Source organism: Cherax quadricarinatus, chromosome 10 (genome assembly GCF_038502225.1).
Source record: "Cherax quadricarinatus isolate ZL_2023a chromosome 10, ASM3850222v1, whole genome shotgun sequence".
In the NCBI taxonomy this organism is placed as follows: Eukaryota; Metazoa; Arthropoda; class Malacostraca; order Decapoda; family Parastacidae; genus Cherax; species Cherax quadricarinatus.
In genome coordinates, this window is record NC_091301.1 from 6698656 (window position 1) to 6722205 (window position 23550).

Consider the following 23550-nt stretch of genomic DNA (forward strand, 5'->3'; position numbering starts at 1 on the left):
ATGTCCTGGGAGTGCCTTTTCCTCCTGAGTAATGTAGGTCCTGCTTGGCAATTTCTTCCAAAACAGGCCTGTTTTGTCGCAATTAAACACTTGTTCAGGTTTAAATTCTTCACTGTCTATGTAATCCTTGAATTCCTTCACATATTTTTCAGCTGCTTTTTGGTCCGAACTGGCAGCCTCACCATGCCTAATCACACTATGTATGCCACTATGATTCTTAAATCTTTCAAACCAACCTTTGCTGGCCTTAAATTCACTTGCATTACCACTAGTTGCAGGCATTTTTTCAATTAAATCCTCATGCAACTTCCTAGCCTTTTCACAAATGATCACTTGAGAGATGCTATCTCCTGCTATCTGTTTTTCATTTATCCACACCAATAAGTCTCTCAACATCTTCTAACACTAGCGATCTCTGTTTCGAAAACAGACATGCACGTTTTGCAACAACAGCTTCCTTGATTGCCGTTTTCCTGGCCACTAGAGTAGCGATGGTTGACTGGGGTTTTGTATACAACCTGGCCAGCTCCGACACATGCACTCCACTTTCGTACTTTGCAATTATCTCTTCATTTCAATAGTCATTTGCACCCTTTTTCTTGAAGGGTTGGCATTAGAAGCTTTCTTGGGGCCCATGGTGACTTATTTTGCAGAAACAAGCACCAAAAACACTGTGATAATATGGAATATACCGAATGTATGTTTAGATGCGAGCACACTGGCTGGCTTGTAAACACTGGCACGCATGGGGCAGTTCAGGCCACTCGTGGACACGTCCCGGACGAATTGCGTGGCAGGTTTTTTAACGAGTGGTGAGGCAAAATTTTTGCTTTAAAATGTATCGAATACCGAATTTAACGTATACCGATGCCATTGAATACCGGGGGTCCACTGGAATTGCCAACACTGTTTTTGATAAGATTTATCAAGGATCAATAGGGAACAAGATATTTTGCTGGTGCAGACCATCCTGTTTTATGCATCTGGTAGTTATGTACATGCCAAGTGTGGCATCAGCCTGTAACATCCTTCGTACATTTAGTTCTACAGTAGTGTTGAGCAGTCACTTTTTTTTTTATTGGTGGATTTTTGGTTTTTGCTCATCCCATTGGTACTTCTTTTTATTATAGTGTGACTATTCCTAGGAGTTACCTTTCTAAAGAGGGCTCATGTGTTGGCCTTGAAGGAAGAGAGCATTTCCACAAAGGAAATAGCACGGCAAACGGAATGATCTGAGTCGGCTATTATTTCCTCCAGAGGTCACGTGACCTGCCTGCCATTGTGGTTCCTGTTCCTAAACCTATCCCAGGTTGACTTAAGAGAATGCAACCTTATCTGTTCAAAGAAGTGTGAGGGGACCGTATGCTACAGGTTGCAGACACCTCTACCTTCCCTTGTGGTGCACAACTGTGAAACTCCTGTTGTCAAAGGCTGTGATTATCAAGAGATTGAACTTTTGGAATAAATACAAGCATTAGGGTCCAGAGCAGTGGAGGAAAGTGATGTTTAATGATGAATCCAATCTAGGTGCATCAGTAGTACCCCAGGGTGAGTTTGTCACCCATGGTAGCAACAGGTAGTGACCCAACATATGCAAAGAAGTGTTAAACACTGAGTATATGGTGTAGGATGCTTTCAGTGGTGGGGAGGGAAGGGCAGGCCTGGCCTGTTTTTTTTTTACCCCCTCAGTGAAATATGAATGGGATGCAGTATATTGAGGAACTAGAAAGCCATCTGAAGATGCAGTTTGTTATTTGCAGCTGCAATTCTTTTTCAAAATCAACTATGCATTCTGTGACCCATCCAAAATTAGTTATCAAGTTACTCAGTGATAGCAATATTAATGTGCTTGGCTAATCTGATTTGAATCCAATAGAAAATGTATAGCACAAGATGAAGAATGACTTAAAGGTGAAACTCTCCAGGCCATGGCTGAAAGAGGAGCTGAAGATGTTGGTCACTATGGATATTGCTTATTTTTTTTTATCTTAGCAGACTCTATGCTCAGGCACATACAAGAAGTTGTCAGAATGTAGGGGAAGATGACAAAATGTGAATGGTAATGCTATATAAATTTTATAGTACTTTTTTGGTGTTCACTAAATTCGTGTAAAACTAGGTAGGGGTAAGGTTGTTTGCTGAAACTGCACCACTCGCACTATACTAGAAAAGGTCATTCTTTATGCATGATCAGGATAGTCTAACATAATATTTTAGTTTAATAATACTGAATTCTTTAGGTAGTAGGTTGGTAGACAGCAACCATCCAGGGGGGTACTACCGTCCTGCCAAGTGAGTGTGAAACGAAAGCCTGTAATTGTTTTACGTGATGGTAGGATTGCTGGTGTCTTTTGTCTGTCTCATAAATATGCAAGATTACAGGTATACCGTCTTGCTACTTCTACTTACACTTAGGTCACACTAGACACACATGTACGAGCATATATATGCACACACCCCTCTGGGTTTTCTGCTATTTTCTTTCTAGTTCTTGTTCTTGTTTATTTCCTCTTATCTCCATGGGGATGTGGAACAGAATTCTTCCTCCGTAAGCCATGCGTGTTGTAAGAGGCAACTAAAATGCCGGGAGCAAGGGGCTAGTAACCCCTTCTCCTGTATATATTACTAAATGTAAAAGGAGAAACTTTCGTTTTTCCTTTTGGGCCACCCTGCCTCGGTGGGATACGGCTGGTGTGTTGAAAGATAGAATACTGAATTCTGAAAGAATAATAATACTGAATTCTGTTAGAGGAATCCATGAAAATTCCCTTAAAGGTAAATGCTTCTGTGGCAGTGCAAAAATCATTTTTTAAAAGTGCATTATGAAAAATGTTTATTACTGTGGCATTCTAATGTCTGTGATAACCACTCTTAGAAGCCCTGTGGGAGACAGGAAGCCTGCGGCTTAGGAAAAGTTTCCCAGTTTTTGGTTATGCGTGGAGTTTTGAGCACTTCTATTTCTTTGATGACTTAGGTGGGCAGACTTCTACTTAGGTTTATGACTCTGTAGAAAAGATTTTCTCCTGTCTCTAGTGTACTGAGATTTGACATGGCCAACATCTCATGTTGGATATTTTACAGTTGGTATGCTAAGTTGTAGTGGATTAAAATAAAAAGTTAAACAGGGATGATCTGTATTGTCTTAGTTTTAGAAACAAAGGTGCTTTGGATTAATGAGAAAATAATGGAATTAGTGGTAATTTATGCAATATTAATTAATAAAAGTTTGATTTGTGTAAAATTTTATTGATGCTTTTTTTTTTCTCTCTCTTTTTAGGACTTCATCGGTATGTATACTTGGTTTATAAGCAAAAGAGCAAGTTGACCTGTGATGAACCAAGACTAACAAACACCTCAGGTGAGAATTTCATTTGCAATATTCAGTCAGTCTGGGCATATGCAGATAGGATTGGAGTTTTCTGTAAATGTGTATTTCATGCTTTCATTTTATGTATAATGTGTGGCAGTCTTTTATCTTAAGGTTGCACAATGTGTAGTAAGTTTTGAGGATAAACAAAATTTGCAGTAGTCAGCCTAATTTCATGGATTGTTTTGTTGGATTTTTTTTTTTTTTTTTTTTTTTAAACTAAGTACATTATAAAGAAATTGTGATTCCAGGTGAAAAATACATGATCCCTAAATGAAGTATTTGACCCAAAAAATTATGTTTAAAGCTTAACCTTGCAGTAGATGAAACTACATTGTTTAAGCAAATTACATCCACTTAATCGAAAGTTTAAAATATAATGAATTGTTTGCCAAAGCAGAGACAACTTCCCTCTGTCTGTTTTCTCAGATGTTGACTGTACATATGTTCACTTAACATCTCTCTTTTAGACCATTAAAAAAAAAAACTTGACAGTATGTTGTGTACCTAAAGTTTTATTAAAAGTTTAATTACTGGTACTTGACTGCATACTGAAACCATAAATGCTGATAAATTTTAGAGAAAATTTTGGATTGATTTTGGACTGTTGGTTCCAGTTTGCCAGTTCAGACTTCATGTGCTGCTATATTTTGGGATATTGGTTTCTGAGAGAAGAGAGTATTACTCAATAGAAAATGTTTCTTAGAAGGTTTGAATTAGTTGTCATTTTTATTGAAGAAATTGGGATATTAGTCTGTGATAACTTGTGAATACCCAACCTGTTTTGCTTCAAATCTTCCACACAAATATGTAATTGCATTAGAAACTTGTGCTGCCCTCTACACTGTGTGTAGTATTGACATGCAAGAGACTGGGGGTTATGCAATATGAGGATACCTTCCTCTGATAGCATAGACCCTTATTCTAGTTTAATGTAGCATGTTGTGTAAGGTAATTTGTTACTATGTGTTTGGGCCCAATGTTTTTGTTCTTGAGCTAAATCTTTGGAGGAAATATAATTTATACTTGTAATGGTATTTAATGAAATACTGTACTGGCACTCAACTTATCTCAAATGATAGTTTTTTAAATTTCTCTCCCATTATTTAAGGATTTTCTACAGTGTACTGTACTGACACTAGTAAAAATAACAGTACCGCAAAATGTCTGGGAATAGATTTTTTTTTTTCCTCCAACAAGTCGGCCATCTCCCACCGGGGCAGGGTGGCCCAAAAAGAAAAAATCCCCAAAAAGAAAATACTTTCATCATTCAACACTTTCACCTCACTCATACATAATCACTGTCTTTGCAGAGGTGCCCAGATACAACAGTTTAGAAGCATATATAAAGATACAGTGGACCCCCGGAATAAGTAATAATCGCAATAAGTAACATTTTTGCGTCAAAATATTGGCTCTGTGAAAGTCGCTGAACTCAGAATAAGTCATTCATGTCAGGGCCTGAGCTGCCCAGTAAGGACAATCCCACGTGTTCATACGGTACATTTTGTATTATTCCATTCTTTTTAGTGCTTGTAACTGCTAAATAAGCCACCATGGGCCCAAAGAAAGCTTCTAGTGCCAGCCAGCCCTTTGGTAAAGGGCTGAGAGAGAGGGGAGAATGTACCTTTATCAGTGATTCTGCAATATGTATGATACTAAAGCAGCAGGAGTCTATAAAGGCTATAGCACCAGCCAGCGATAAAGTGTAGCATTAATTGTAGCAAGTAAGTTAAGCGATTAATCGATAGAAAAAGGACAGCACAAACCTAACTTCTCCAATGTTGTTGGAGTTATATAGGGCAACTGAGAACACTGCCGTCTCTAGTCTACCGCTGCTGTCACCTCCACCATCACTATGTACAGCTTATGTCTCAGTGGCCCTTATACACCCAGCAACAACACAAAAACTCGTGACATACCTAATGACGTCTTTTATTCATTCTAGAGTATATGTCACGTTTCTGTTATTAATATTGTTTATTATATCATGTTAGATGAATTCTGCTAAATAAATAAGCTGTAGAGCTGATATTAGTGTCATATTGAAGGACTATCTTGTCCTGTCTCCCAACACAATTCCTAACATATGCCAGAAAGAGCTCTCTGGAAAACTTTTGAGTGACAGGGGTCCAGTGACACTCAGGCTGGTCCTAGTGGCATTAAAAAACAAAGGAGGAAAGTAACCAAGGATAAGGACTTGGTACCTGAAGTCTTTAAGTAGTGGGATTTCCCTTCCAAACGGTTGTAAACTCCTCCATCCTCTCCCGTCTTCCATACATCACCATGTCTTCAATAAAGGCAAGTGTGATATTATTGTTTTATTCTTCATGTATCATTGTTTTCTGTGTAGGTAAATGTATATTTCATGTAGAAAACATTTTTTTAATACTTTTGGGTGTCTGAAATGGATTAATTGGATTTCCATTATTTCTTATGGGGAAAATTAATTCGGAATAAGTCAGATTCGGGATAAATTACTCTCTGGAACGGATTAATTTCGTAATCCCGGGGTCCACTGTATATAACAAATCCCTCCAAACTGCCAGTATCCCAAACCCCTCCTTTAACCCTTTCAGGGTCCGTCCCGTAGATCTACGGTTTTACGTTCAGGGTCCAAACCGTAGATCTGTGCCAAAATCCTAGCGGTGTCAAATTTAGCGCAAGAAGGCTGGTAGGCCTACATCTGAGAGAATGGGTCTGGGTGGTCAGTGTGCACACCATAGAAAAAATCTGGACGCCCGCATGGCATTGTGGGAACACCGCCAAAGTAGCTTTGTTCATTGTGCCTGGCAGCAAGGAAGCTCTCACTCCCCACTCACTCTCTGGGTGAATTCTGACTCCTCTTCACAACTTAGTTCTAAGACTGATGGAAGTGGAGATGAAGACGAATTCTATGGTTTTGAACCATATGGTACCATTGTGCCATATGGTACAATGGTACCATATGGTATAATGGTGCCATGTCATACAATGGTATATGGTACAATGGTACCATATGATACCATTGTACCATATAGTACATTGTACCATATGGTACATTATACCATATGGTACAGGGTACAGGGACCCTAATGGAAATAAGTCTGTCTGACTTTTTTGGGTTATCCTAGGTTCTCCAAACATATGCTGCTAAGTATGATATTCTATGTAATTTTATTTGTGTATAACTAAATAAACTTACTTATGATGCCACATGCACTTGAGTAAGTTTATTCAGGTGTACAGAAATACAGTTACATAGATTATCATACATAGCAGCATACACATAAAATCCTAGGATAACCCAAAAAAGTCAGGGTGACTTATTTCCATAGTTATCCCTGTATCTGTACCATATGGTGTCCTGTACTGTATGGTACCCTGTGCCATATGGTACCCTGTGCCATATGGTACCCTGTGCCATATGGTACCTACCCTACATCATATGTTATCCTGTACTGCATGGTACCCTATACCATATAGTACAATGTACCATATGGTACCCTGTAACATATGATACCGTGTACCATATAGTCAATAGGTGTTGGTGGCATGAGACACCAGCCAAGACTGAGTGAGTGGCGATGCAAGCTAGCTACTTACTCCGCAGTTTCCCAGTTTCCGAGACAAAGCGCTTTGTCATCCACCTCAAGGAACACATCAAGTTCCTGTACACTTGTAAATATATAATGGAACATTACTAATATGCAACATTTTTGTATATTTTTATTGTAAACAATTATTGTAAACAAAATAATGAAAATATTAGTGTGTTTATTGTGTTGAATACAACAGTACCATATAGTACAATGCGCCATATGGTATCATTGTACTGTATGGTACAATGTACCATATGGTACCATTGCATCACATGGTACCATATGGTACCATTACACCATATGGTACCATAAGGTACCATTGCACCATATGGTACCATTGTACCAAATGGTGCCATTGTACCATATATCATTGTATCATATGGTACCATTGTATCATGTGCCATTGTACCATATGGTACAATTGTATCATATGGTACCATTGTACCATGTGCCATTGTACCATATGGTATTGTATCATATGGTGTCATTGTACCATATGGTACCATTGCACCCTATGGCACCATTGTACCATATGGTACTATATGGTACCGTTGTATTCAACACAACCGCAATAATATTTTCATCATTTTGTTTACAATAAACTTGTAAACAAGTTTTGTAAGCAATATAATGATAAAACATATTAGTGCAGTTATTGTGTTGAATACAATGAGTGTACACTTACACAATATACATTATATTGGTCTCACAGGCCACAAATGTTATTAGAAAAAGAAAAAAATTAGAAAAGAAAAGAAAAAAGTATAAAAAACGTAAAATAAAAAAATGGGATTTTGCGGAAGTCATGATGTTGCCGCCACCCGGTCATTTTGGGTCAACTTCCCACCACTGTATCTCGGTAGGTACTGATCAGAAATGTTTTTTTTTGTCTTATTACCTTCACAAAAATATACTCTTTAATTCTGTAAGAATTTTTTTTTTTTTTTTTTTTTTTTTTTTTTTTTTTTTTCAAAATTTCTTGGACACTGGAGCACCACTTCAGATTTTGGCGTTGGACCCTGAAGGGGTTAAAGTGCAGGCATTGTACTTCCCATTTCCAGTACTCAAGTCTGGCTATATATAAATAACCAGTTTCCCTGAATCCCTTCACTAAATGTTACCCTGCTCACACTTAACAGCTCGTCAAGTCCCAAAAACCATTCGTCTCCATTAACTCCTATCTAACACGCTCACGCATGCTTGCTGGAAGTCCAAGCCCCTCGCCCCTCCTTTACCCTCTCCCTCCATCCTTTTTGAGAATGACCCCTACCCTGCTTTCCTTCCCGTACATATTTATATGCTCTCCGTCATTCTACTTTGATCCATTCTCTCTAAATGACCAAACCACCTCAACAACCCATCTTCAGCCCTGACTAATACTTTTATTAACTCCACACCTAATTTCTACACTCCAAATTCTCTGCATAATATTTACACCGCACATTGCCCTTAGACAGGACATCTCCACTGCCTCCAACCGCCGCCTCGCTGCAGTATTTACAACCCAAGCTTCACACCCATATAAGAGTGTTGGTACCAATATACTTTCATACATTCCCTTCTTTGCTCCCATAGATAACGTTTTTTGTCTCCACATATACCTCAACACACCACTCACCTTTGTTCCTTCCTAAATTCTATGGTTTGGTTAACCTCATCCTTCATAAACCCATCCGCTGACACGTCAACTCCCAAGTATCTGAAAACATTCACTTCTTCCATACTCCCTCTCTCCTATGTGATATCCAATTTTTCTCTATTTAAATAGTTTGATACCCTCATGACCTTACTCTTTTTCTATGTTCACTTTCAATTTTCTACCTTTACACACCCTCCCAAGAAGCTCGTCTTCTAACCTTTGCAACTTTTCCTTAGAATCTCCCATAAGCACAGTATCATCAGCAAAATGTAACTTTTAGTTTTGTACTTGATTCCCCATAATTTAATCCCACCCCTCTCCCCAACACCCTAGATTCATAAATTTTAATTAATACATTAATTAATAAAAAAAAAAGTGCTAAACCTACAAGGGTCATACAGCACTGCAGGGTAGGAATTGATGCAGGATCTAAAGATAAATAAGGGGCTGTGAGAAGTGCTCAAGGAAGGATTATCAAAGTTTGTGTATAAATCAATTGCTGTCAAAAATTTGAAGAGGGAGCCTGTGTCGAAGGTGGGTCCGTCAGCAAGGAGGGAAAATGAAGTAAGGGCATTGTAAATTTTAATACTATTCCTGGTGCACATCACATATTTGTGCTTGACTGTGATACATTTGCAGTATATAAAAAATTGTTTTGTGATTGGGTTTTTATAAAAATAACTTTAACATGCAAATTTTCCATTTTCAGGTGCAAATCGTGGCTGTTTCAGTATTCGCAAGTTTGCTGCAAAATATGGCTTAGAGCTGGTGGCTGGTAATTTTTACCAGGCAGAATATGACTCTTATTGTGAGGAATTGTACAAGCAACTAAAGGGTTGATGAATTAGTGATAATGAAGTTCAGTACTGTGATAATTGTTTAAAATGAAGCAGTTTAAACTTTATGGTACTTGTTGGCTAAATTTGTTTAAAATACGTTATACAGTACAGTGGTCCCCTGAGTTAAGATACTAATCTGTTCTAGAAGACAGTGTACCTCAAAACTGCCATAACTCAAACATCAAAATACATAGTTTTATGGTTATTTGTTCCCAGAAGTGTAACTTACTGTACCATGCACACTGTCCGATACTTAAACTTAAAGGCACCATCTCCTTGCATCTGTTTCTCTTATCCACAATTGCAATAGTCTTTCCATTTCTATGATAATTTCTCTGCCATTTTTCACTAGCTTTGATTTGTCAGCCACTTTAATATTTTTTATTTCTTTTTGCTTGATAATAGTAGATGGTCTTTGTGGAAAGCCATGCTAGCACACCAAGGCACAATTTCTTGGTTGATCTTCAGAGAAATTGTTCGTTTACTGCACACACTAGGGGACATGATGACTTGGTAATGCAAAAGTTGGTGTAATTAATGCATTTGTAAAGGGTAAAAAATACAGAATTGGTGTAAGGGGGGGGGAACATGTGGTAGCTTTAAACTGAAGAGTAGACATTATAGTACAGTACAGACTATTGGCCGAGTTGCTACCTTACATGCATTCAACCCATTGCTGATTGACTGCTAAGCTACCCTCACAGACCCAGACTATTGGCTCAGATGTACAAGATGCAAGCTATTGCATTGCTGATAAAGTAAAGACCACCCACACAAGTACTGACACTTGTTGGCTTGAATGCTGCCCAGGAGGCAAGCTTCCACATCGCTCATTGGCTGAGGCCTGCCTATGCTGACCATAATGTAGTAGTAGTAATAATTTTACAAGTACATGATACATCTATTACAGACCTAGTTGACATCACTGGCATACTACTGTATATAGAAAACATCTGGTTATGCAGAGCATTTCAATCAACTTAGGTTTATCTCGTTCCCCAGAATGCCACCCACAACAGTCCTACCTATTTAGGCTTATCGTATCTAATTTTTTCATTGCAACTCGAAACTAAATTCCTTCGAGGGTAAATCGTAACTCAAGAGACCTCTGTATTGCATAACTGACATTGAATTTGTTAATTCATTAGTCCTACCAACAGTTTTAACTACTATTGCTGTATATCTGACATATTGTAATAGGAACAGAATTCTTCCTCCGTAAGCCATTCATGTTGTAAGAGGAGACTAAAATGCCGGGAGCAAGGGGCTAGTAACCCCTTCTGTATACATTACTAAAGTTAAAAACAGAAACTTTTGTTTTTCATTTTGGGCCACCCTGCTTCAGTGGGATACGGCCGGTTTGTTGAAAGAAGAATTCTGTAAAACAACAAAGCATATAAAGAAGATTGCAATCTGCATTTCTGCCTACATTAACTAGTTCCCTCTTTAAAGTTATTAATTTCTTTCATGTACCCTACTTTTTAAAATGTCCATGTGAGCTGAAAAAATAAAGATTGGCAGTGTAAAAAAAAAAATTCCCTTTTTCTGTCAAAAGCAACTACAATTAACAATCCCAGTTGTAAATTACTATACAGGTCAGTGAAATTGGAAGCTGTAATGTGCAGTCAAATTTGTGAGGAAATGTAAATATTATTTGGATACTTGGAAAATATGTAACCAGTAGCAAGGAGTTTTTCATTCATTAATGTGTAATTACTCCAAATCTAATCGGTTTTCTTTAAAAAAATAGTGTAGATTCAGCTCTGGGATTACATGCTTTTCTAAGGAAAGCCTCTTATGCAAGGCATTTCAGGCAGACTAAAACTATTTTGATTGGGGAAGCAGTAAAGTCATAGGGGCCATAAAGCATGTTGGGAATGGGTGGTATTCAGGTTCCATCTAAAGGAAGAAGTAAGTCCAGTTCCTTGGATTAAGAACCCCTCACCAGGAGACTAGTGCTTGCAAACTCCTGAAAATTACTAGTGATTTGTTGAAAAGTACAGTAAATGTCATATAAAATGGATTAATAGGGAGAAGGGGTGTCCAGTTTAGTGAAAAATTAGTAGTGTTGTAAGTTTCCACTTAATTGATAGACGACCAGACACGGACAAATGCTCAATACAACGCTTGTCATCATGACAACGGAATGACCTGACAGAAAACTAATGCAAGTATGCTTTGATCTATCTATCTATCTATATATATCTCTCTATCTCAACATCTATCTCTCCCCTCTTGCTGATGGCACCACCTTTGACTCAGACTCCCTCTTTGACTTTTTGACAGCAACTGATTTATTACTCCTCAGCCCTTTATATCTCTACCTCTGTTATCCTCTCCACCCTTGCTGCTGTATAATCCTGCAACACCCCTCTACCCTGCAGTGCTGTGTGACCCTAGTGGGCTTAGCATTTTGGTTTTGATTATTATCTCCTTTTGTACATAGGCTTCATTGAAGATTAAAATAGATTCAGTGAGAATGTTAGCATGGGCAAAGTAGGCTTCAGGCACCGATGAAATCCAAGGAAAAACGAGGCCATCTTATGCTAAAATGACTTTTTTTTTTTTAATACCCTAAGTGCATATTCTTTATCAACAAATAGAACTGTGATTTTAACCTTTAAAATGTCCAACGTACTAGTATGCACAATTTTTCCTACCTTCAACTCTGCCACCTGCCAATATTTTTGACCTCAGCATAACTATTTGGGTCTTCAATCTATTTATACATTTGAAAAAAAATCTAAAGCCAGCAGGGTCCACACTGTATCATGGTTAACTACTCTGGTGATGTCTTGATGTACTAGTACACCTAACTAGCAAAAATAAATGAAATCAGCAGTTATTCATCCACCATGTCAGGTTCCAGCTTCTGTTAGGCATATTCTGTTGGACTGCCCACTGTATCAGCGAGCACACAGAATTTACCTCCATCGTCGTCACCGCTCTACTACCCTTACTTTACCTTCCCTTCTTGCTGATGGACCCTCCTTTAACCCAGACTCTCATTGACTTTATGACAGCAACTGATTTACTGCACAAACTCTGGTGATAATAACTAGCACTCCTCACAGTCCTTTCTACCTCAATCTCTTGCTACCCTCTATCCCTGCACTATCCACTGCCCCCATTGCACTCCATGCCCTAATAATAATCCCTCTCTTGCTACCCAATACCCCTGTATCCTTCCCTGCCCTGCTGCACTGTATGACCCTTGTAGGTTTAGCACTTCTTTTTTTATTATAATATTGCCATCTGTTTTTGACCTTGAAGGCATATGACACTACTAGGAGGTATATCATCTTGGCCCAGGCCCACTTGTTATGCTTCCAAGGCAATCTATCATTTTTCCTTGAGAACTTCTTAACTGAAAGACATTTGTGTGTTTGGGTTAATGAGGTGTCCCCCAGGGGTGTGTTCTGAGCACAGCACTTTCTCCTTGCTATAAATGATCTGGCCTCTGTTCTTCCATCCAATAGCCCTTGTGGCTTAGCGCTTCTTTTTGATTATAATAATAATAATCTTCCATCCAATACTTGGTCGTTGCTTTATGTTGATGACTTTGCTATAGCTTGTGCAGGTGCTGGGTGTCACCTCATTGCATTATTATTATTATTATAATCAAGGGGGAAGCACTAAACCTGTAGGATTATACAGCGCCTATGGGGGGATGGAAGGCATTCAGGCTTAATTCAGGGAACTGGAGCACAGATCTAATTCCCTAGATCAAGAGCCCCTCACCAGCATCAAGGAGCCTTCCTTGAGGGGATCACCTCACTGCAGTTTCTCTCCAGCATGCGGTCATCAGTGTTTCCAACTGGGCCACCACTCGTGGGTTTAAATTTTCTAGTACTAAAACTCTCCAAATTACTTTCACTAGACGTTCTGTCATCTCTATCATCCGTTGTACCTATATGGCTTGCATATCCCAGAATGTGATGGTCAGGTTTCTAGGCCTTCTGTTTGACCATAGGTTATCCTGGAAGCCTCACATTTCCTCTCTGAAGGAAACTTTTCATAGCTGGGTGAACCTCCTTAAAACCCTCTCATCTTTCATGGGGGGGGGGGGGGCTGATTGTAGAACTCTCCTTTGCCAACATTCAGCCCTAATTTTATCAAAACTCGATTATGTCAACCAGATATATTCGGCAGCCTCTCCTGCAACTCTTTAGCCTTAATCCCATCCATCACCAGGGATTACGTTTATGCCTCTGTGCTTTTCACTTCACCGGTTGAGTCTATGCAGAGGCAAATATTCCATCCTTGTCCGAGCGCCGTGATGCTCATTGCCTTTGCTATTATGTTCACTCTCATGACCTCCGCAATCCTTCCATATATAGGATAGTCACTGATATTAGTAGACTGTCTTAATTTGTTCATTGCCCCTGTTTACTCCGTCCCTTTTCACCTACATTTGCTCTAGTCTTCAGTTACTATGTTTCTATGCTCATGTAGCATCTCTTTTCACTACCCCCTTGGGAAGTTCCGACAGTTGTCTGTTCTTTCCCACTGCCATGCACGAAAACCCAACTGCCTACGGTGGATTCTCGCTCTTTGTTAACCATTTCCGATCTCATTCTCATGCCATTGCAGTATACACTGATGGTTCCAAGTCTTCTGACGGCATCAGATTCGCAGTGGTGTTTCCGGACAGCACCGTGCGAGGTCATTTATTATCCCCAGCTAGCATTTTTACAGCTGAATTGTATCCCATTGTTGTACCACTTATATGTATTGCATCTGTGCCTGTGCCACCATTTGTTGTTGTTTCAGGCTCCCTTAGTGCTTTACAGGCTGTACGAAAATTTGATACACTCATCCCCTGGTTCTTCGTATTCAACTTTGGTTACACCGTATCTCTAGCATGTTGATATACAGGGCAATGAACAGGCAGACACTGCTGCATGGTCAGCAGTACATAACCTCCCAGTTTCATAGAAGTGCTCCATTCACAGACTATTTTGCTGTAATTGCTACCCACCTTCGCACCCATTGGCAACAGTGTTGGTCTGATCTGCTCTATAACAAACTACATCCTGTTAAACCGAGTATGGGTTTCTGGCTGTCTTCTTACCAGTGTCGAGGTTGGGAGACTACTTTCTCGTCTTTGCATTTGCCACACTAGTCTTACTTGCAGGTATCTCATGGAGAGGTGTCCTGTTCCACTCTGAGAATTGTCTGGTTCCTGTTTTAGCTATATTCTGTTGGACTGCCCACTGTATCAGCGAGCATGCAGAATTTACCTCCGTCATCACTGCTCTACTGCCTTTACCTTCCCTTCTTGCTGATGGACCCTCCTTTAACCCAGACTCTCGCTGACTTTTTGACAACTGATTGACTGCTCAAACTCTGATGATAACTAGTACCCCTCACAGCCCTTTCTACCTCAATCTCTTGCTACCCTCTACCCCTGCACTCCATGCCCTAATAATCTTGCTACCCAGTACCCCTACATCCTTCCCTGCCCTGCTGCAATGCATGGCCCTTGTAGGTTTAGCACTTCTTTTTGATTATTATAATCATCCACCAGCTTTCCTACCAGCAAACAGGGTGTGAAGTGGCACTAATTATTATTATAATCAAAAAGAAGGAAGTGGCACTAAGATGACTTGCTTCAAATTTATTAAAATTTTGTGATGCTAACAATGGAATTAAACCACAAAGCACACTAAGCATATTGAACCTAGGATAACCCAGTGACTTATTTCCATGTTTTGAGTATTTCACTCGGTTGTAATAAAAGTGCTCCTCGTACATAGCCTTAACCCTTTGTGTACTACAGCTTTGAAGCCAGGGTCGACCCTGTAGTTCTACGCCATGAGCTCAGCTCGCTCAGATAAGCTGTGAACGGTAAATGGGGCTGTGTGGTAAGTGCACTATATATAAAAAAGAAATCCTGCAGCAGGCAGTGCATAAGGGGGGGGGGGGCAGGATGTGACAGTATTTTTGGTTTAAAACTAGTGACTTTGCGGTATATTTTCGTATGGTTTTTTATGGTTGTATTCTGTTTCTTGGTCTCCTTTGATAGAATGGAAAATATATTACTGGTCAGAAAGCCCATTGTAAGTAATAGGTAAACGACTGTCGCTAAGTGAGGAGAGACTGTAAATTATTAAAAATGTACTAACTACTACATAAAACTAAAAAAAAAAAAAAAAAATTCTAGAAGAAACTAAGTGAAATACTGTACAGTAAATGAAAATTTTGACTGCCTCATACATGTCAGAGAGCAGCTTGTGGCATACTGGAAGCTGGAGGTAGAAAGGAGGAGGGGGTATATTACTGCTTGGAAGGAGTCACCTATTATGTCAGGCAACTGTCCTGGTGTTTCTCATCTCTCTTCACCACATACACCTTGTTCTGGCTCACTGGTTCTCTAAAAACCTGTCCAGTGAGGTTTCTTTCAGACTGTTTTAACACTCTTCTAAATTGAGACATTGAACTGTCATTGTACATGTTAGAGATGAATGACCACTGCTTTGTCTGGCACACATTTCCTTAACAAGTGCAATGGTAATGGCTTCTCACAATAAAAAAAAATTGCACCAAAACTGCAAAATAAAAAAAAAAGTTAGATGCACAACAAAAGCTCGAGAGATGCACATTTACGAGTGAGTTAGTGGTTATCCTGACTCGGGCCCATGCTGTAGACTCGTCCATTTCACATTCTGTGAGCATGTTCCACGTTCAAAAACCAACTTGTTCAAGTAATGCAGTTGACAACTGAGGTTCCACTGTATTGGGTCCCCTCAAGGAAGGTTCCTTGATGCTGGCAAGCGGTTCTTGATCTAGAGAATTGGATCTGTGCTCCAGTCACCTGAATACCTTCCACGTCCTCCCACAGGCGCTGTATAATCCTACGGGTTTAGCGCTTCCCCCTTGATTATAATAATAATCCACTGTATTGGAAATGTTCATTTTTTGCTGATATTCCAGAGTACACAAATGACATCACTCGTCTAATAAGTATATATGCCCAGTCTAATGTGCGTTTAGGAATGCATTGACGTTATTTGTACAATTACAGTACATTTTACAATAATGTGCTGTATAGTCCTTGTGGCTTAGCGCTTCTTTTTGATTATAATAATAATTTACAATAATGCACTAGTCTGTATAACAGTAAATTTTCTATTTTTTTTTTTTTTTGTTTGAATAAAAATTCTAAATGGAATTCATGTAATAGAGATCTAGGAACATAAATAATGAATAAAGGAAATGTTATTTTAGTATCAGAAATGTCTGCATTTTGTTCTGTACCTTATTTGGAAACTGGCATTTCTTGAATTTTGTTAAATTGGCCAAATTACCAATTTTTGACAACTATTGGGGAGGTGAATGGGTGGTTTCTTGTATTTAGTCACTGGAATGGAAGGCATACTAGCAAAATAGCTAAGAATTTGCTTGACTGGAATAACGTAATTGGCCTAAAATCGGACTCTGTGTGCAAAATCACTGATGCGTAAATATTGCAGACAAAATTCGCAGAAGCATTTCATTAGTTTTCCAACAGATTTGATACTTTGTTTTATTACCTTCATAAAAAGATTCTCTACCATGTCATTAGAAAAAATTACTTTTTTTAACCCTTAAACTGTCCAAACATAGATCTATGTTTTTTCAACATTTGAAAGTATGTAAAAAAACGTAATCTTTTTTGTTTTTTACATTTCAAAACGTGTAAAAAAAACTGATGTACGTTTTTTGTTATACAGTGGACCCCCGCATAACGATATTAATCCGTTCCTGAGAGCTCATTGTTATGCGAAATTATCGTTATGCGAATGAATTTTCCCCATAAGAAATAATGGAAAAAAAATTTTTACCACATGAAATATACATTTTCCTACACACAAAGAGAAGGATACATGCACAATAGTAGAGTAGTACATGCACAATATATATTGTGCATGTACTACTCTACTAAATGAAGAATAAATGACACCTTTATTGAAGATGCAGCAATGACTGATGAGACACTGTCCTGGGAGTGCCTTTTCCTCCTGAGTACTATAGGTCCTGTTTGGCATTTTCTTCCAGAACATGCCTTATCACACTGTGTATGCCACTACGATTCTTAAATCTCTCAAACCAACCTTTGCTGGCTTTAAATTCACCAATATGAGCACTAGTTCCAGGCATTTTTCCCTGTTCACCTGGGTGTTAGTCGACTGGTGTGGGTTGCATCCTGGGAGACAATCTAAGATTAAGGACCCCAATGGAAATTAGTCTTCGATGACACTGACTTTTTTGGGTTATCCTGGGTGGCTAACCCTCTGGGGTTAATTGTTTATTGGTATTCTCAATAAGCCACACCAACAGTGCTACAGCAGCAGCAGACGGTGGTACAGCAGCAGCAGCTGACGGTGCTACAGCAGCAGCAGTTGACAGTACTACAGCAGCAGCAGACGGTGCTACAGCAGCAGCAGCTGATGGTGGTACAGCAGCAGCAGCAGCAGCTGACGGTGCTACAGCAGCAGCAGTTGACCATTGTACCACAGTATTTCGATAATATTTCTCACCCTTTTTACCACAGGGTTGGCACTAGAAGCTTTCTTGGGGCCCATGGTCACTTTTTTTGCAGATAAAATAAAAAACACTAATAATATGAAATGTTCCGATTGTATGCTTGGATGTTACTGCGGAGGCTGGCTTGTAAACAATGCCACCGGCGGAACATGTGAGGCTGGCTCAGGCCGCACATTAGATGCGTCTCGGATAAATAGCGTTGAGCGGGTTTTTTAGCGGTATGAGAGGCAAAATCTTAGCGATAAAATGTATCGGTATGCGGATTTAACGTTACGTGATGCCAACGGTATGCGCGGGGTCCACTGTATTTGAAAATATGGAAAAAAAACTTAGATCTACTTTTGGAGCACTACGCATGTGAACATAGATGTTTGGACAGTTTAAGGGTTAAATTTTTCCGATCCTGAGGGGTTCTGTCAGGTTAGGTTAGGTTCTGACTCTTGAAGGGTTAAAAAGACCAAAATAGTAAAAATCATACTGTATATTCAAACAGAAGGAAGCATAGGATATATAAATCTTGGGAGTCCCTCTCTCTATGACCCTTGTGGGTTTAGCACTTAGTTTTGTATATAAACATTGTCTCAAGTATCCTAGCATTTTAGCACTTTTTGCAAAGGATATGAAAGCTGCATGTATTGATTGGTATGCAGGAAACTAATTTAATCATTTATTGACTTTCTCCATGTGCTGTATGATCCTTGTGGGTTTAGTGTATACTTGTGATTATTATTATAATGTTGACTTTCCCAAGACGGTGATAATGTATAAATGGTGGTCCCCTGCATTTCGAACGTGTTTATTTTGGCAGTGCCACAAGATTATTCCTTCACTTTTTTTGCTTACTGCATGTACTACACTAATATCAGTTATTAACACATTCAACAGTTGTGTAAATACATATAGGGTAAGTGACTGACTGAATGGCACAGCAAAATGTAGTTAGTGAAATCAGTGGGTACTAGCCTTCTTGTATGGGCTTTTAGCTATTTTTCCCTGTAGTTTCACTGTCAGAAATAAAAATCACAACATGACTGAAAACTCGCCATAATTCTTCAATTATCGTATAGCAAAAACATTACAGAAGATAATGTCTTAACAGTCTACTGCCTATGACACCTACTGTATATGTATATATACATGTAATGAACACAGATGAACCTACATGCAGTCATACAGGGAAATGAAGTTTGCTGTATATTTTAACCACCTGAGGTCTTCCTCAACATTACAAGGGTTAGAGGAAATCCTGGTTATACTGACCTAGTGTGCCAAATACCCAACACTCAGCTGAGCATAAGATTACTTACGTTAGGTGCATTGGAAGATGTTAATATTCTCTTCTAGGTGTTAAACCCAAAAGGGTCATACAGTGCCGCAGTGGGATCTGCTAGAGGAGGAGTATGCAGAGGTCAGAACCTAGTGTGGGGCAGAAGTGTGTAAGAAGCAGGGGTAGTGGAGTGTGTTGAAGGTAAAATACAGTGGACCCCCGCTTTACGATCAGCTCCCAATGCGACCAATTATGTAAGTGTATTTATCTAAGTGCGTTTGTATGTGTATGTTTGGGGGTCTGAAATGGACTAATCTAATTCACAATATTCCTTATGGGAACAAATTCGGTCAGTACTGGCTAGTGAACATACTTTTAGAATGAAATAATATCGTAAACCGGGGGTCCACTGTATAAACAAAAGTTGGTGTTTGCATTGGAAGAAATTTTCCGAAGCAGCAGAGGTATGGAATAAAACGCCAAATATGTAAAAATATTTTATCTAATATAGATATGGCAGCAGCAGCTACAACAAGAGTAACAATAACAACAAGTCTTAGATGTGATAGTGTATTGCTACAACCGGAGGGAAATACCTGTACACTAATGTAAGAGTCTGTAAGTGACTGGTTGGGCAGTCCCTTAAACATAGTACATATTACAAGTCCACCAGCAACACTTGATGGGAATATATGAAGCCCAATAGCAAACTTTGATAGTCATGTACAGTACTCATCGCCAACACTACTGATGGGAACACAGTGAAAATACTGAGGCCCAGAACAGACTGTTAGCAATACAACTGATGCAGAAAGGGAAATGATTACCTTTAACTGGGAAAGAGGTTACATACTTCATAAACTTGTATTCTGGGGACTGAGGGTATGAAGGTGTAATAAGTGTATGTACACTATAACCAAAAGACATTATTATTGGTGTGATAGAGGGGTGTCGATTATGTACTGGAGAAAATGAGATTCTGGGTATTACAGTATGCCATCTGACACACTTTGGCAAATTAATACAAGATATTCATAAAACTGCTAGACCCATGTGCCATTTAGCTGGCAAATCACAAAAAAGTAGAAATTCTTATTTTGTTAAAACTTAAAAATACTATTACTTGTATTTAATATCAAGATGCAAGGTCAAAAGATTATACTTTAACCACACTCAAAAGATACTAGGAAAAGCACTACTCAAAAGCATATAACTTATCATTATTATAATACAGTGATCCCTCGAGTTACAATATTAATCTGTCCCAGATGTAGTATTATCTCAAAACTATCATAAACAAAACCCAAAATATATGGTTTTATGGTAATTTGTTCCAAGAACCCAGAAGTACAACTTTTACTGTACCTTGGTCTTGCATGCTCACAGGCACTATCTCCCTTCATCTGCTTCTCTCTTGGCCCACAGTAACAGCAGTCTCCATTTCTATGATAATTTCTCTGCCTTTTTTTGCTAGTTAAGATGTGTCAGCCACTATTATCCTGTATAATGTCTTCTTGCTTGATAGTAAAGATAGTGGATTGTAGAAAGTCATACTCAAGCATCATGTTTTTCAAACTTTCTCATCTGATAATAAGACATTCCCTGTTTACTATGCACTTTAGGAGTCATGATGACTTGGTAACACAAAAGATGGCATGATTAAATCACAAATGCATACTGTATCTCATTTTTCATCACAACTCAACACTAAATTCCTTTGAGGGCAAATTGTAACTCCAGTCCATCGAAACTCGAGGGACCACTGTACTATTTTCACAGAGCACTTTGATTATAATAATAATAACTCACAGAGCACTAAATTACGAGCAATTTAGCGCTACAAGACAAAATGGTGCTGAGGTTCGAGGGTAGGAGGGAGGTGAGCACTTGAAGAAGCATGATTATTATTATAATAAAAAAGAAGCACTAAGCCATAGAGAGAAGCATGATAATTTAAGATACATATACCTTCAAATGGCAATGGTAAAGGAGGATAGTGAGAAGCCTAATTGCAATTTTATTAAATACAGCTATATAATTGAAAACTTTGACCAATTACTTGGTAACTAGTTTAAGTGCCAAGTCAGTGTTAGAAAATCAGGAAAAGGCAATTCCCAAGGAGGTGGGTTGATGAAGTCTATGCAAAATAAAGTAAAGAGGACATTAATAAATTTAGGAAATGAACTGATGGGTGGAATTTAATATAGAAAAATGCCATATCATCAAAATGGGACATTATAATAGGCCACATAAAAGAGTCGGATTGTCTGATAAAATATTATATGCATTGAAGAGCTCGGTAAGGCATGATCAAATATTCTCGCTAGATGACTATGTGAACAACGCGGGAAATTATCCTACAGTACTAAACTGGCAAATTATAAAAAGATTTAGATATATGGATGGGATAAACCATAGAAATGAAGAAAGGAAAAAGGTGGCCAGGGCACCGAGACATCTGTGGAGACAACATTACCCATAGAGGCAGAGAGGGGAATGTACGAGAGTATAGTGGTTCCAACACCCTTATATGGGTGCAAAGCCTGGGTTGTGAATACTGCAATGAGGAGGTTGAAGGCAGTAGAGATGTCATGTCTGAGGGCTATGTGTGATGTAAATATTTTGCAGGGAATTCGTAGTTTGGAGATTATGAGGAGATGTAAGATAAGATAAGATTTTGTTCGGATTTTTAACCCCAGAGGGTTAGCCACCCAGGATAACCCAAGAAAGTCAGTGCGTCATCGAGGACTGTCTAACTTATTTCCATTGGGGTCCTTAATCTTGTCCCCCAGGATGCGACCCACACCAGTCGACTAACACCCAGGTACCTATTTGCTGCTAGGTGAACAGGACAACAGGTGTAAGGAAACGTGTCGAAATGTTTCCACCCGCCAGGAATCGAACCCGGGCCCTCCGTGTGTGAAGCGGGAGCTTTAGCCACCAGGCCACCTAAAGTTACTAAAAGTATTATCCAGAAGGCTGAAGAGGGGTTGTTGAGATGGTTTGGTCATTTAGAATGGATGGAGCAAAATAGGATGTCTTGGAGGGTGTATAAATCTGTGGATGGAAGGTAGGGTAAGGGTTATCTTAGGAAAGGATGGAGGGAGGGGGTAAAGGAGGTTGTGTGTGCAAGGGGTTTGGACATCCAGCAAGCATATTAGGAGTGGAGGCAAATAGTTTTTGGGACCTGACGAGCTGTTGGAGGAAGCAGTGTAACATTTTGTGAAGGGATTCTTGGAAACAAGACAACTGATCTTGAGTCCTGGAGGTGGGAAGTACTATAGTGCCTGCACTTTAAAGGAGGGGTGGGGATAAGTGCTGTCTGGAGGGATATCTGAACTGTCGTATCTACACACTTCTGGCAAGATAGTTATGGTGTGAATGATGGTGAAAATGTTTATTTTTCAGGTCGCCCTACCTTGGTGGGAGATGGCCAGTGTAAAAAATGATTTTCTGGGGACCTGACAAGCTGTTGGAGTGTGAGCAAGGTCATATATTTGTGAATGGATTTGGGGAAACCTGTTATCCAGACTTATTCCTGGAAGTGGGAAATACAGTGCCTGCACTCTAAAGGAGGGATTTGGGATATCTGCTGTTTAGAATGACATCCAAACTGTTGTATCTGCATGCCTCTGGCAAGACAGTGATAGTGTGAATGATGCATTTTTTTTTTTTTTGGGGGGGGGGGGGGGAGGGGATGGGTCATTCTGCCTTGGTGGAAGATCGCTAGCATGCTAAATATATATATATATATATATATATATATATATATATATATATATATATATATATATATATATATATATATATATATATATATATATATATATACACACACACACACACACACACACACACACACACACACACACACACACACACACACACACACACACACACACACACACACACACACACATGCACGTATAAATTAAGTGGTGATGAAAGGATACAGGAAAGCTTTTTTTACATACAATAAATGAACAATAGAATAGTTTACAAAAGATGTTGGTAGTGCTACCACCATTGGAAGCAGTAAAATATTGAGAGGCAGTACCAGAGAAGCAACCCCCAACCAGCATAGTTGTGCTCCTGTACCTACAAACAGGTAGTAAGTCACATACAAGATTATTAACGGCAGTTTTTACTAAACAGAAAAACGAGAGTACATAAAAAATAAGCGAGACTTATAGTGGGTGTAGGACAGGTTTTTAATAAAGGATATGCAAAAAGGAACAGCCACAAAAATGTACACACACATATGTGCATGCTTACAATATGGGAGAAAGGGAAGTCAGGGATGGGATGAGGAGAGGGAGTACAGGAAA

The 23550-nt window shown here is 39.1% G+C and overlaps 2 protein-coding genes across 5 annotated transcripts in view; one reads left to right on the forward strand and one right to left on the reverse strand.

Annotated features, from left to right (window-relative positions):
- LOC128687911 (protein D2-like) overlaps positions 1 to 10961 on the forward strand; it is an 80868-nt gene extending 69907 nt beyond the window's left edge. For all 4 annotated transcript variants that reach the window (XM_053775502.2, XM_053775504.2, XM_053775503.2 and 1 more), the window contains exons 5-6: positions 3278 to 3358; positions 9297 to 10961. In XM_053775502.2, the coding sequence (XP_053631477.2) occupies positions 3278 to 3358; positions 9297 to 9427 (212 nt within the window). In that variant the 3' untranslated portion in view covers positions 9428 to 10961. The remainder of the gene's footprint in view (positions 1 to 3277; positions 3359 to 9296) is intronic.
- An 8745-nt stretch (positions 10962 to 19706) lies between these two features.
- Rich (Guanine nucleotide exchange factor subunit Rich) overlaps positions 19707 to 23550 on the reverse strand; it is a 253655-nt gene continuing 249811 nt past the window's right edge. The window contains exon 29 of the transcript XR_011391807.1: positions 19707 to 20806. The gene's annotated coding sequence lies outside the window, so the exon portion shown is untranslated. The remainder of the gene's footprint in view (positions 20807 to 23550) is intronic.